The sequence below is a fragment of the Spermophilus citellus genome (genome assembly GCF_964194105.1).
Source record: "Spermophilus citellus genome assembly, chromosome: 2".
Classification (NCBI taxonomy): Eukaryota; Metazoa; Chordata; class Mammalia; order Rodentia; family Sciuridae; genus Spermophilus; species Spermophilus citellus.
In genome coordinates, this window is record NC_138183.1 from 149,224,391 (window position 1) to 149,237,249 (window position 12,859).

General features: G+C 47.0%; 1 protein-coding gene across 1 annotated transcript in view; it reads right to left on the reverse strand.

Moving 5' to 3' along the window:
• GRIK4 (glutamate ionotropic receptor kainate type subunit 4) overlaps positions 1–12,859 on the reverse strand; it is a 418,526-nt gene that overhangs the window by 16,522 nt on the left and 389,145 nt on the right. Inside the window, exons 15-18 of the mRNA XM_081281772.1 lie at positions 9,512–9,621; positions 6,496–6,669; positions 3,022–3,187; positions 1,452–1,677 (exon numbers count right to left, since the gene is read on the reverse strand). Of these exons, the coding sequence (XP_081137898.1) occupies positions 1,452–1,677; positions 3,022–3,187; positions 6,496–6,669; positions 9,512–9,621 (676 nt within the window). The remainder of the gene's footprint in view (positions 1–1,451; positions 1,678–3,021; positions 3,188–6,495; positions 6,670–9,511; positions 9,622–12,859) is intronic.

Below are 12,859 nucleotides of genomic sequence, written 5' to 3' on the forward strand. Positions count from 1 at the left end.
TCTTAAACAGGCCCATAATCTGTAACATTAATAGACATCAATAAAATCTGACAGTAAATAGAGTACGTGTAGCTTTATGAGTTCCCTGAGTGAGGCTTCCAGCTTGCAGAACTGCTATTGTCAGAATCTATGGAGTTGAGAGTATAATCTGAATTATTTATTACTTATGTTTATTTGCTTGATTTCTGGTTCATATTCAAGAAGTTTTCTCTTTTTATCAAATAACATGGGGAACTATGGGAAAGATGAAAAGGGCACTAATATTCACCAAGAGTGTGACATGCTGCAGTAAGGTATCTGGCCAAATTATGAGGTTTAATCTTCACAATAATTCCATGAATAGGAATGAGAAACCAATTTTATGAATGGGATCACTGTGGCTCAGAAAGGTTAAATCAACATATATTGAGATACCATGGCCAGAAACCAGAATGCATTCCCAGGTCTGCCTGATTCTAAGACCAAGCTCATTACACTCCACAGGTGTAAGAGAATCCTATAATTTGGAGAGCTCTGAGTTAGGTCAAGATTAATAGAAGGGACATGTCATGTAACCACAAGGATGTGCATGGAGGTATCAGTGCTCTCACATGACCTGATGGCCTCAGTTCTTCCCCTGATGCCTTGTGCAGGACAAACCTATGCAGCAACTGCTCTCAATGGTGCACGTAGGGGGAAAGCCTGCATGTCAGACTCACTCGGGGAACATGTTCCAATCCCTACTCATTCACAAGAGCATTTAAACATGTCTACCCTTATCTTCTGGTGGAGGTACTATCAGCAGGAGAAGGCCCCAAGTGTGAGTATCCTTTATAAAGCACACCTGGGAAACCTTTCTGCAAGCCAAACATCTCCATCCTCCTATAACAAAGCTGGACAGCACCCAGTCATCGAACAACACCAGAGCCTTACTGCCTGTTCTCAATGACCCTTGTGGACTTGGAATGGATGGATCAGTGAAACCCGCAAGTAATTTCAAAGCCATCTCATACAATCATGTCAGTAAACTTTCACAGGGGACATTAACAAATAGAAAAATTAATTCTAGTGTTCCCATCTCTTCTTTCTTCCCACTGCTAATGGAGATGTCAATCAACAAAGAAATGGCCAAGGGGCAGGAAGCAAGAGAGAGAAGGAACAAAAGGCCTAAAGAATCCACCCAGGGCATCAATATGCCCTTTAATAATTAGAATTAGCCTTTGATAATGAATCAATTAAATAAACAATCAACGAGCTCTTTAATAATTAGAGCTGAGCTCTGATCACTGATTAGTGGAAGCATTGGGGTTGGCTTTTATCTTTCTTTAGCTTTAAGACTGCCCACCTCAAGTCACTGTTAAACTGGCTCTAGAAACAGAGGTTACTGAATTCAACACGGCAGTCAGTGGTTGAAGCTATGCTGGCCCTGCCTGGATGAAGCTCCCCACAGAGGCTGCTCCTCTCCTGCATACCGACTGGCATGCCAATCCCATAGCCCTTGGTGTCCAGCAGGCCCCCGATCTGAGTGAGGTTGCAGTTTCGCTGCCGATAGTACTCATTCATGGTGGACTCCAACAGGAAGGCGTAGTTGGAATTCAACACCCTGGCGATTCCCTCCTCTGTACTCTTCACGAACACACTTGGCTGCTTGGAGTACATGTAATTCCACATGCGTTGGTAGGTCTGGTAGCGGGAATTCTGGAGAAAGAACAGACAGGAAGCAGGATTGGGAAAAGAGAAAGGAAATGTGGGTTTAAAGAGGGAGGGAGTCAAAGCCTTAAACTGCTGGCCCTTCTGCCACTCCACCTCTCCCCTTCTATCTCTCAACTCAACATGTTCGCTATCACTGAATGGTGGCCAAGGAGGGACTTGTGTCTTTACAGAAAGATCTGGAAGCAACAGGGTCCCCAGGCACTGTGAATTCTGTCTCCTGGTTTGATCTTCGGTTCTGCCTCATCTACCCTAGAGAGGTCTTCTATTGCCTACTTTCATTTTCTGGTAGAAGAATTAAAACTCTGGTTGCATCCCTTCATCATCCCTTAGTTTGGGGCAGTGAACTCAGGTTCATTAAGACTTATACAGAGACACCATCTGAAAAACCAGTGAGGTATTTTTTATCCACCCTAAAGCAATTTATCAACCACAAGGCCAACACTAGCTTCTATTTTGCCAATAATAACAAAACAGAATTCTGAGTGTCTATCCAAACTCTGCATTTACATTATGCTTTCTCTGGCCTCTATGTCAACAGGCACAGAGACTTGTATGAAAAACAAAAAACCGAAGGCCTTGATCTCATTTCATGTGAAAATGAACTTCTTGGATATTAGGTTGGTTGGACACTTATTAGCCCCAGGGGAAATCTGCTTCCCTTGAGCTCTTGAGGCTTACGAAAACTACTATTCTGTCTGGCCTGGTTCTGTCAGCCTTGGTGATCAATCAGTTTTGCCTGTCAGCGAGATATTGTGGCAGCACCTCCTCCTGAGCATTGCAAGGGAATCCCAAAGAAGCCAAGAGGGTCCCTATCTGAGGCCTGTCAGTTTGGGATCAATGACACCAGTTCTTCTTAATCTAGTGTTGCTCAAACTTCGGTCATTTGTGTAATATTTTAATCTTGCTTTGGTTAAGTGCTACCCATAAAATCTCTTACTTCTTAAAATTTCAAGATGCCTCATCCTATCCAGTGATGTAAATAAAACTACTGGTTTGATTCATAGCATATATATTTTTTCCTAATGCACATAAAATAAACATGAAACTATTACAATTTTAAAAATGTTCCATCACATTAAGCTTCAAATCACCTCAGGTGCATGTATAATGTTTCAGGATGGGCTGGTATGAACCCAAAGTCCTTTGGGGACCCCATTCTGGGGACATTTTGTGGAGCAAAAGAAAAATGAGCCCCAGGTGGACCTTCAAATTAGATGTTCAAAAGAGATAATGAGATGAGGAGAGATGTTTTTATCTCCAGTGGACAAACATCTCAAAACTTTATTCTGCCCAATTCCCAATGTTGGTGAGCAACCAAATGGGGTTTACTTGGAAGAAAGTCATGCTGGAGCCTCCGTGAATTGTGCCATACTCAATGGCGGTCTGGTCAGCCAGGTCATCCACTGACTCAATGGGCACATCCATGCGCTGCACAGTCAGGAAGGCTGCCAGGTTGGCCGTGTAGGATGAGATGATGATCAGCGTGAATGCCCACCTACGTAGGAAAAGACCAGGAAGTCATCACTGCCCGGGCACTTTCGGGAGCCTTGGCCCCCAAACCCAGACTTGCTATGGCACAGGAGAGACCTGCAGAAGCTCTCAACTCAGTGGGGGAAGAGGAAGGAGGCGGAGCATAGGATGTCAAGAGAAATGAATTGAGTTGGTGAATGTTGCCTGGAAGTAGACAATCGATTTTTTTTCTTATTTCTGAAAGGAGGTGATTATTGGTTGTTATTCAGAAGATATGTAGTCCATGCACATGAGATAGTTGGGGGGCTATGGAAAATGAGCCAGTGAATGAGCAAAGGGTGCCAGTCCTGAGCCAGGCCACCTCCCCTGCCCCTCACGCTGAGGTCAACCTTCAGATGTGCCTCTCCAGGTACTGACCACCTGCCATGAGCTACAACCACCACCTTATAGAATCCCTACAACTCAGGGAGGCACATTTCCTTTCTCTGTTTTACAGATGAAGAAACGGAGGGTCAGAGAAGTGAAGTAGCTTGCTAAATAACACATTGGTAAATTCTCATTTTAGAACCAGTTCTATAACTCTTAATAGCAGAAAATCTTTCATGAAGACAGACTGGTGGGAAGTATCTTTGAACTGCTAAAAAAGTTGGAATCTGGAAACAGTCTTACAACAGTTATGCTATTCCATACTAGAAGATTATTGTAATGAGTAGCTAGAGCTCATTTATAATTGGAATAATTTTGCGATGCAGGCAGCATATACACTAAAGTCATTAATGACAGTTTGTTCGAGCTGGTAGGTTAAACAAGCTTTTCCTATCTGGTCAACAGTACAGATCTGCATACTGATATATGTGTGTGTATAACGGGTTTGAAGATAGATCCATGCCCAGTTCAGGTTAGAGAAGCACAGATTCTGAATTAATGGGGTCTGAATGCCTTTACACATTGTGAACTCAGCACCAGTTAAAGCACAGTGTTGCCCTAAGACCCAGCAGCTGGCAGCCACTGGATGGATTTTCAAGAGCAAAAATTTCCCTTGTCTCTTTTCCCACTGTCACCAAGACCTCCTGCTAGCTGCCTCCCTGGGGGTGGGGGATGAAGTAATAGGGGCATATACCAACTCGATGAGCACATCGATATGCTGGACCTGCAGGGAGGTGAAATGGTTTTCTGTTCTGGTCACATTGCACCTGTGAGATTGTGGGGGAAGTCACTGGCCTTCTCTGAGCTCATTTGTCTAATGATAAATAGACAATGACTGGACTATGTTTGGGGATAATAATGCCAGCTCTGCCTGTCTTCAGAGTTGTGAGATCAAATGAGGTAGCATATCCTTGAAGACTAGATGGATGGGAGACAGAAATGTAGAGGAAGGCCCTCGGCCTCCATATGGGATGAAAGTCACTGGGCCACCTCCTTATTAGGTGACCCTCCCTGCTCAAGGCCTGCTGTCTCGGGCCTGCCTCAGCTCTTCCACTCTGGGAAGCTGTTTCCATGACCATGCAGAGGAACAAGCCTGTGCTCTGCAGCTACTTAGTGGCTTTGGTAAGAACTGGGGGTCGATGCGCCCTGGGCTGGGTTGAGAGCTGACTGGCAGGTCCCCTCAGCCACGTGGCTGCACTCTGGCATCTGTTCCACATTGGACAGCATGCGGCTGTTTAGGTTCCTGAGCACTAGGGAAGGGGTCAGAGAGCCGACACGACCAGTGCAAGCCCACTGCCTGAGCTGAGAAAGCAAACGATGCTGTCTCTGGCAGGTCAGAGGGCACCATCAGTTGTAAAGCTGGCAGTCTTGTGAGCAACAAGGCATTTTCTTTCACTTGCTCTGGGTGAGGAGGCCACGTAGAACTGACCCAACCAAGGCCCTCGCTTAATAACTAAGAACTCTGAGAGGCAGAGGGGTAAGCTGACAATTTGGGATGAGAGGCTGATGAGGATCCTTCACAGCGGCTCCCTTTCAGTGCTGAGCTCTCTTCCCAATGTGCTCTGAAACACAGTAACCAAGCCGCCTGGGGCAGCTATGTAGGGCAGCACTGAATGGCGGCCTGTGGCAGGGAAGCCCATAGGACTCTGGCCTCGGAAACTATCTAGAAGAGGAATTTCCTGGGGGTGGGGTGAAGGGAGTTTACAGGTGGATGAAGTGGGCAATGGGGCCCTAACTGTATGAATAGCAGAGAACTCTCTGGAAGGCAGGAGCCCAGAGAGAAGAAAATTAACATCCCTAGCTGACAAGTTCTCATCTCCCGGGCTTCTGCCCAGGCTGCCTATGACTGTCCCTGCCGGGCCTATCCCTTCTTCCTGGGGACAAGGGCCCAGTTCTCCATACTGACATAATCAGTGACTTCCTGGCAATGTCTGGTAATAGGTGAGATCTTGCCCAGGAGGTTTAAATCCCACAATTATTATTTATCAAGGGAAGTGAAGACTCCAGATTGGTAGGGGCGACTGTCCCAGCTACTACACAGCCCCAGAGGCAACTCCAGTACTTCTGTCTGACCTGCACCAATACCCAAGGATGGAAGCACCACCACTTTTCCTTTTCCTTGGCTTAAACAAGCCAAGAAGGAGGCAAGAAGATGGAGGCTGTAAGTCATGTAAGTGATAACTGCCAAACCTGCAGTGGATTTTTAAGAGAAGACCAAGACTTGTATTTTGTGAACTTTCATCTCTAATCCACATGCCTATATTTTTCATTTCCACCATAACAGTCTAATAAAAATTATTAGTCTCATATATTCATGTAGAATTCTCAAGTTTTCAAAGAGTTTTCCCACCCATTGAATCATTTGTCCATTTCTGCATTTTCCCACACTTGCTGAGGTGGATAGGTCAAGCCCCAGAGGTAAGAGCAGGGCGAAAGCCTGAGAAAGCCAGGAGAACGGGGGGGCATGGTGTGGCAGCGTCCTCCTGCAGGGATTTCCTGCTGCAGCATCAGATTTGCATAAATCTGCATATGCCTTAGTTGGCGCAGCCACTTCAACCTCAGGTTTTGCCAGGTCAAGAAGTTATCTTTACTTTGCTGTGGGCCAGCAAGTGTTTTCTCGTCTCCTCTTCCTTCCAGTCTTGGCTCCTCTCTGTATCCAGACCACAGAGGCAGAGAAAGGGGAAACAGAGAAGTGAGAGTGCACACGGGCCCCCACTCCCCACCTTGTGACCTGGCAGAAGTGACCTCAGCTCCGAGCGAGGGTCTGCTGAAGAGGCAAGGCTTCTGAACTCTCCTCGGGGCTGCTAAAGTTCCTGCCTCCAGCAGCTGGGGCCAGCCTTATCTGAAGACTCCCATTGAGTCCCACCACCCCTTGAGACCTGGCCCTGTCCCATCCTGGGTCCTTACCAGACTCCACTAACACAGCGGGTGGATAAAGCGCGAGGGGCAATGGTGGAGCCCTGCTGCATGAAGCCCCCAACCGGAAACCAGAGGCTGTTGCCGAGAGAGTACTGGTTCACCAGGAGGTTGCACCGGCCCTGGGCACACGGGTGTGGGCTGTACCACTCGTAGGGCGTCAACCTGTGGGAGAAAAGGTACAGACTTCAGTGCCAGGGAGGATGGGCATGATGGGAGGGTGCTGGAGAGGCGGGAGGTGCTCTCCATTCTGGCCTCACCTCTGGCCTCACCTCTCTGCCTCAGGACTGGGCCTTGTCACCTTGGGCCAGTCATTCCCCTTTGCTGGACTTGGATTTTTTTCCCATCCAAAAATAAAAAAATATAAAAATTAATGGAGTAGTTGGATTAAGTTAGTGGTTCTCAAATGCTTTTTCTTTAATTAAAAAAAAAAGCCATACTTTTAAACACTTTTTTTCCTTCAAATAAATTCTGGTGCGGAACTTTCATATATAAAATAGATAAAAGTGGAGGCATCTGCCTGGAAGCTGAGAGTATCAGGGGCTGGGCCGTCTGGGAAGTCGCTTGTTCTCCACCTCAAGGTGCTCAGGGAGGAAACTTAAGGTCCTATAGGACCATGGTTTGAAAACCCTCAGCCTATTTCTATCATTCTCAAACTCCAGACTTTATATTAGAGTCACCAAGAGGCTTGTTTAAACACAGATCACCAGGCCCTACCCCACAGCCTCTGATCCAGTAAGTGTGGGTGGGGCCTAAGAATCTGCAAGTTCCCAGGTGATACTGACTCCCTCCAATTCAGAGTCTACACTGCTAATAACCAGCTCACACTTGTGAGATGCAGCTTCCCAGGGCCCAGCCCTAGAGATTCTAAGACACTGGGACCGGGGAATTCAAATATTTAAAAGCTCCCTGTGTAACTCTGATGATCAGCTGGCTTTGGAATGGCTGCCTGAGAGCTATAGGTTTGAAACATTTTCTCTCTAAAATCTTACCCAAAAGTACAATATATAAGAAATAAAAGTCCAGTGGATCTGGATGAAGAAACATTAGGGCCCCAGAGCTCTGGCTGCCCCCAGAGTCTGTGGTAGTTCCCAAGGGCCTTTGCATTCCATAGAACCCTGTTTGCAAACCACTACCTTAGGATAGAATATTCTGGGCTAGTTTATCGTGTGTGTGTGTGTGTGTGCGTGTGTGTGTGTGTGTGTGTGCTTGCTCATGTGTGTGTACATGTGCATGTGTGTATGTTTACGCTGTATGGACAGACTCTATAGATAGCCCTTTAATACATTTTTGTTATGTTTTGTCCATGCAGGATCCTGGGGTCAGTGGGTGGGAGTGGGGCAAGGAAGAAGGGTGACATAGCCTCTCAGGGAGCTTTAGCTTCCTCTGGCATGGTGTGGCAGGCTTGTGTGTGCATGTCTGGTAACCAAGCCCCAAGACCCTTTTCAGGGCCCTGGAGGTGACCTGAGAGCTGTGGCGTGCTCTCAGGGGCTCAGTCACTGAGAGCATCACAGAGCACGGCGCTGGCTCCACCGACAGCTTCCTAACGGCGGCAGCAGACAGTGCTGCGAAATGGAGAGCGGAGTGTCAGACAGTGTGTGAGCTCCCGCGCCTTGCCAGCTGTCACTGACAACAGATACTTGACAGTGGCAATGCCTACAGGCCCAAGAGGGGTAGGTGGCACCCGAGCAGCAACTCAGCCGCCTCTACCAGGCTGTAAGCAGGGCCATTCTTTGTCGGGTTGGATCTTCTGGCCCAGACGGCTTTCCCAATCACGGCCTTATCTCCCTGGGAAGAGCACTGACAGGGTGAGGCAACTCATCTTGGGCAGGATGGGAACTGCGCTGGGGTTAGGCACACTGAGATTCTTTAGGCCTCAGGACCCCGTAACCGCCTGTCCTAAATGGAAAGAGCACCTTCCTCATGATCCTGGAAACAAACACACCCATGGGGAAGACCCCAGCCTGCAGAGGTGGGATGCACACTAGTGGCCCAGTGCTGTTGGATGGAGGCAAAGGAGTCCACTGAAAAGACACTTGCAATAGAGCCTCCATCGAATTTCTAGGAGCTCATCCTGAACTATTTTCCACTCCCACCCAACGGTCCTTGGTGGTCCTCCATTGCAGTAGGCTGAACAGACAGTGGGCACTTGAGTGAGTGGCCTAGGGCCACTAGGGCTTGTTCCACTTCTGGATATAATTCGGCTCTCCTGAAGCCCAGGCTGGCTCAACAGGCCGTAAGCTCAGAGAGAAACAACCCTCTCTGCACATTCTCAGTAGGACATAGCTTAGGATGCCCTTAGGTTTCTCTGTAGGGCTAGAGGCAGCCCCTGGCTTCTGAGGAGAGGGGAGGGATTATCCTCCCCAACTGCTGATCTGAACCATTTGTTTCCACTCAACACTAACTGCAAATACTTCCCTCCATCCTGTCCTCTTGCGCCTGCCACCCTCTATGGTTCTTATTGAACAGAACAGCTGTGTTTTCAGGGGCAGATTCAGGCTCTGTGCAGAGGAAGTATTCTCCCTGGCCTATGTCACTGCAGACTCCAGTCCCCCCCACTCTGAATTTGCAGGATCCGTTTCTTGTCATTCAGCACTTTGTGGTGGATTCTGGCAAGGATTGATGTCAGGGCAGCCAAATGCATAGTACTTAATCAGAGTGATCTTCCTGCCACCTTCTCCCCTCCTCCCTTTCCTAAATCTCCTACACAAGCAGGGGGCCAGAGACCAGACAGCAGGAGGGGACAAGAGTCAGGGGTGTAGAAACAAATCCAGACAAGCTCACCTGTCTGCACTGTGCAAGTCAGGGAACACACACGAAGATGGATGGGTGGGTAGCGGGAGGTCCACAGCTGGGCAGAGAGCATTTCAGGCTCTCCCAGTCCCCTAGTTTGGCAGCAAGGTCCTCTTAACCACCCATCTCCTCCTCCCAACCCCCCACCCCATGCAGTTTCCAGAGGTGGACACGAGGTGGCGGTGTGAGGACAGGGAAGGGGAACGGATAGTACCGAGCCACGAGGAAGAGGACACAGCTGACAGCCAGATAGGCTAGGAGCATGAAGAGCCAGACACCGGGAGAAAAGGGGTCCAGGAAGGAGAAATAGCCGGGTCTGCGTCCCTAGAAATGGAGATGAAAACAAGATTCACCATACACATTCAGTCAAAATGGCCCTTGGGCAGGGCAGGGCAGAGGGTATGGCGTGTGTAGATTTGGCCCCAAATTTCTTTGGTTTCTGGGTGATTAGTTTAAATGATACATTGGGATAAAGGGTTAGTGGGGGCCTCTCCAGAACACCTCCCACTCTAAATTCAGCAGACAAAACAGAACAACAGCTTGAGCATATCACTTTTTACGCTTTGTACCAGGAGAGTGGACCAGCCCCCAGTGCCACTCACTACTGTCAGTGTGCACTGGCTCAGGCAGCACCTGTGGGCAGAAATGAAAACTGGATGCCAGCTCCCTGTCATTTTTTGCAAGAAAGCAAACTGGAATAAAAAGAATGGAGTTAAGCTGTCTGCCTTGCCTTTAGCTGTGTGGCCTTGGGCAAGTCCCTGATGGTCTCTGGGCATAGCTGGAGCTGGGATAGATCAGAACCAACTCACTGGTGGCCTATGAACCACATATAGCCCGCGGACTTGTTTGCTTATTTGTTGACCTAGCAGTGTTTCATTTTGTATTAGTTGCCAGTATTAAACGATTAGGAGATTTCATGTAAATAGCTAGATTTCACATATCTAAGAACAAACAACACGGGAGATCTGGCAGCACTGGAGCTGAACGGTGCTGCCACTGTAGATGGCGTGTCGTCTCTAGCTCCTGCCTGATGACTTGATCCTGTGCCAGGCTTGCTTCTTCCATTTACTATGGAACCACTGGACTAGATGTCCCCTAAGGACCATTCTAAATGGAAAATGCTATGCTTTCATGATCTCAGGAGTCCGGGATGTCAGTCCACAGATAGGACTGGAAATCAGTGTTAAGCTCAGGTATTCTATGAACAGATGAGCTTTCAACCTCAAGATCATATCTGTCGTGGTAACAACCTGACATCAATATCCAGGTGTGTCATTTTTACCCTGGGGTCCTCTGAAACACAAATGGGAACCATCTATGCCAATACTGAGCCGAACTCAACCAGCTTTCAAAGCTTGCATTATTCACAAGAGGCCAGAAGAAGCTGAGAAACTCCAAGTGACAATATTTGTCCCCTTAGTTACATGTGTGGCAGGTGGGAGACAGTTGTGCACGATCCTTCTGTTTTTACACAGCCCCAGTCATGGGTGATTTTTACCTTCTCTTTTTTATTTTATTGGTTGTTCACAACATTACAAAGCTCTTGACATATCATATTTCATACATTAGATTGAAGTGGGTTATGAACACTCATTCCTTTTCAGAGTGCCGGTGGGCACATTCCTGAATCAACTCAGGAACAGTTTACTTTATCCTTTGGGACAACAGACCAGAGGAGGTACAGAGAAGACGTCAATAACTCATCCTTGCCAATGGGGCAGACTTTCTTGGGTTTTGTGGCCTTTTAGCAATGCGACAGGGACATCTCAGGTGGTCTTTCTCAAACTGGTTTTCTTTCACAGTATGGCTTAGGCCAGAGAACAGCCCTTTGGAGCAAATTGCAATTATCTTCCTTGTAGTGCATGCACAGGCCACTCAGGTCATCTACTGGGAAAATGAAACAATTTGAGGAACAAGTCCCACTAACTAAGGGAAGGGAATAGGAGAGGAATGGGGAGAAGATCACGTGAGCATGTCTGATCCCACCATTACATAAATCCTCTAACAGAAAGTAAGGGACTCAAGAGCAGCAGAATCAGGGTCCCTGCTTGGTCATGCTGGTGTCCATCATGGGCTGTGTCTTCTTCATCATACCAAGAGCCAGTGTCAGGCACAGAAAAACACAGACAGTACAGAAGGCATAGGCAGAGTCTGGAAGGGGACAAAGGATCTGTTCCTGTCTGAGCTCCTACTGCAGCAGAAATCACTAGCTGGTCTACTCCTGGGGTCCCTCTTAACCCCAGACTTTCTTTGGGCAAATGTGTGTGAATCCCATGTTCCCTGTCACTCAGGACTATTTCACTTTGTATCTCTCAGCTGAGAAATATCCAGGAAGGAAAAAAAAAACATCTTTTATTGTTGTTTTCTGAATCTGAAACCCCATTAGATGCTCAGTGTCAGAAATCTATACCTGATTATATCACAATGAGTGAAATTGAGGAAAATGACAACACTATTTAAAGCTGCCATATTTGGTTATGGGTGATAAGGAATGATGCACAGCCGTGAGAAAAAATCTTGGAGACTAAAGTTATAAAACAGAACATCACACAAACAAGGACCAAGACACAAACACAGCTCCGCCAGGAACGTATCAGTCCTGTTGGCAAGGCAACATCTGATTCCACATGTGATTGTCTGACGCCAACCAGAAGAGGAAGGACTGGGCAGTCATTTGAGATTTGGGTCTGGGGTTGTTACAGCCTTGGCTCAGGCCATTGAGATGATGCCAAAGAGAAGTGCGCTTCTTGCAGGACTCTGAATGCCTACCATTTTTTTTTCTATGCGGTGCTTTAGATTGCTTCCTTCCCAAAGGACACCTGAGTTACCAGCACTTGGAGCAAATCAGGTGTCACATGCCATAGGCATTTCTTCCAAATAATAGTTTTTCCTGAACCCCAAGGATGTATGATGGTGATGCTTTTCTTCTGAAGAACTCAAAAATGCTTCCCTACGTTTTCTTGATTTAAACACCCAATTTTCCATACTGACAGATGGAAGAACTGAGTCCCAGGGAGGTTAAGTGTCGTGCTCCAACAACTGGTGATGGCTTCAATTTCTCTGGTTCTCGTTCATCAAGCTGTGCCATACTCTTTTCATTCAAATGGCAGCTGTATCAAATCTTTCTCTCCTTTTAATTTTGCAACTTGTTCCAATAAACTCCCTAATTAATCCCACACCTTCCCCCAGTGCCAGCAGAATCCCAACCTATTTTATCTGAACCCCTTGAAGTAGTCGTATTATTTATTTATACTCATCATCGTTTACTGTGACTCTGTTGTATTTATAGACATTTGTATTGATTTCTACAATCAATATAACTGCTGACTACAAGTTGGGCTAGTTCCTTCTGGTGAATACAACCACTTTGGAGGTAGATAAGTGGTGTTTTATATAGATAAATAGATGATATAGATATATGCCTCAATGTCAAGGACAGGTCAAGCCCGGCTGGCAGAATTGAATATTAGATGGCAGCAAAATTAGAACTAGTTCCCTAGCTTTTGAACGGTGGTTCAGAGTGACCACATCAGAGTCAGCATCCTTGATGCTCTTTGATGAT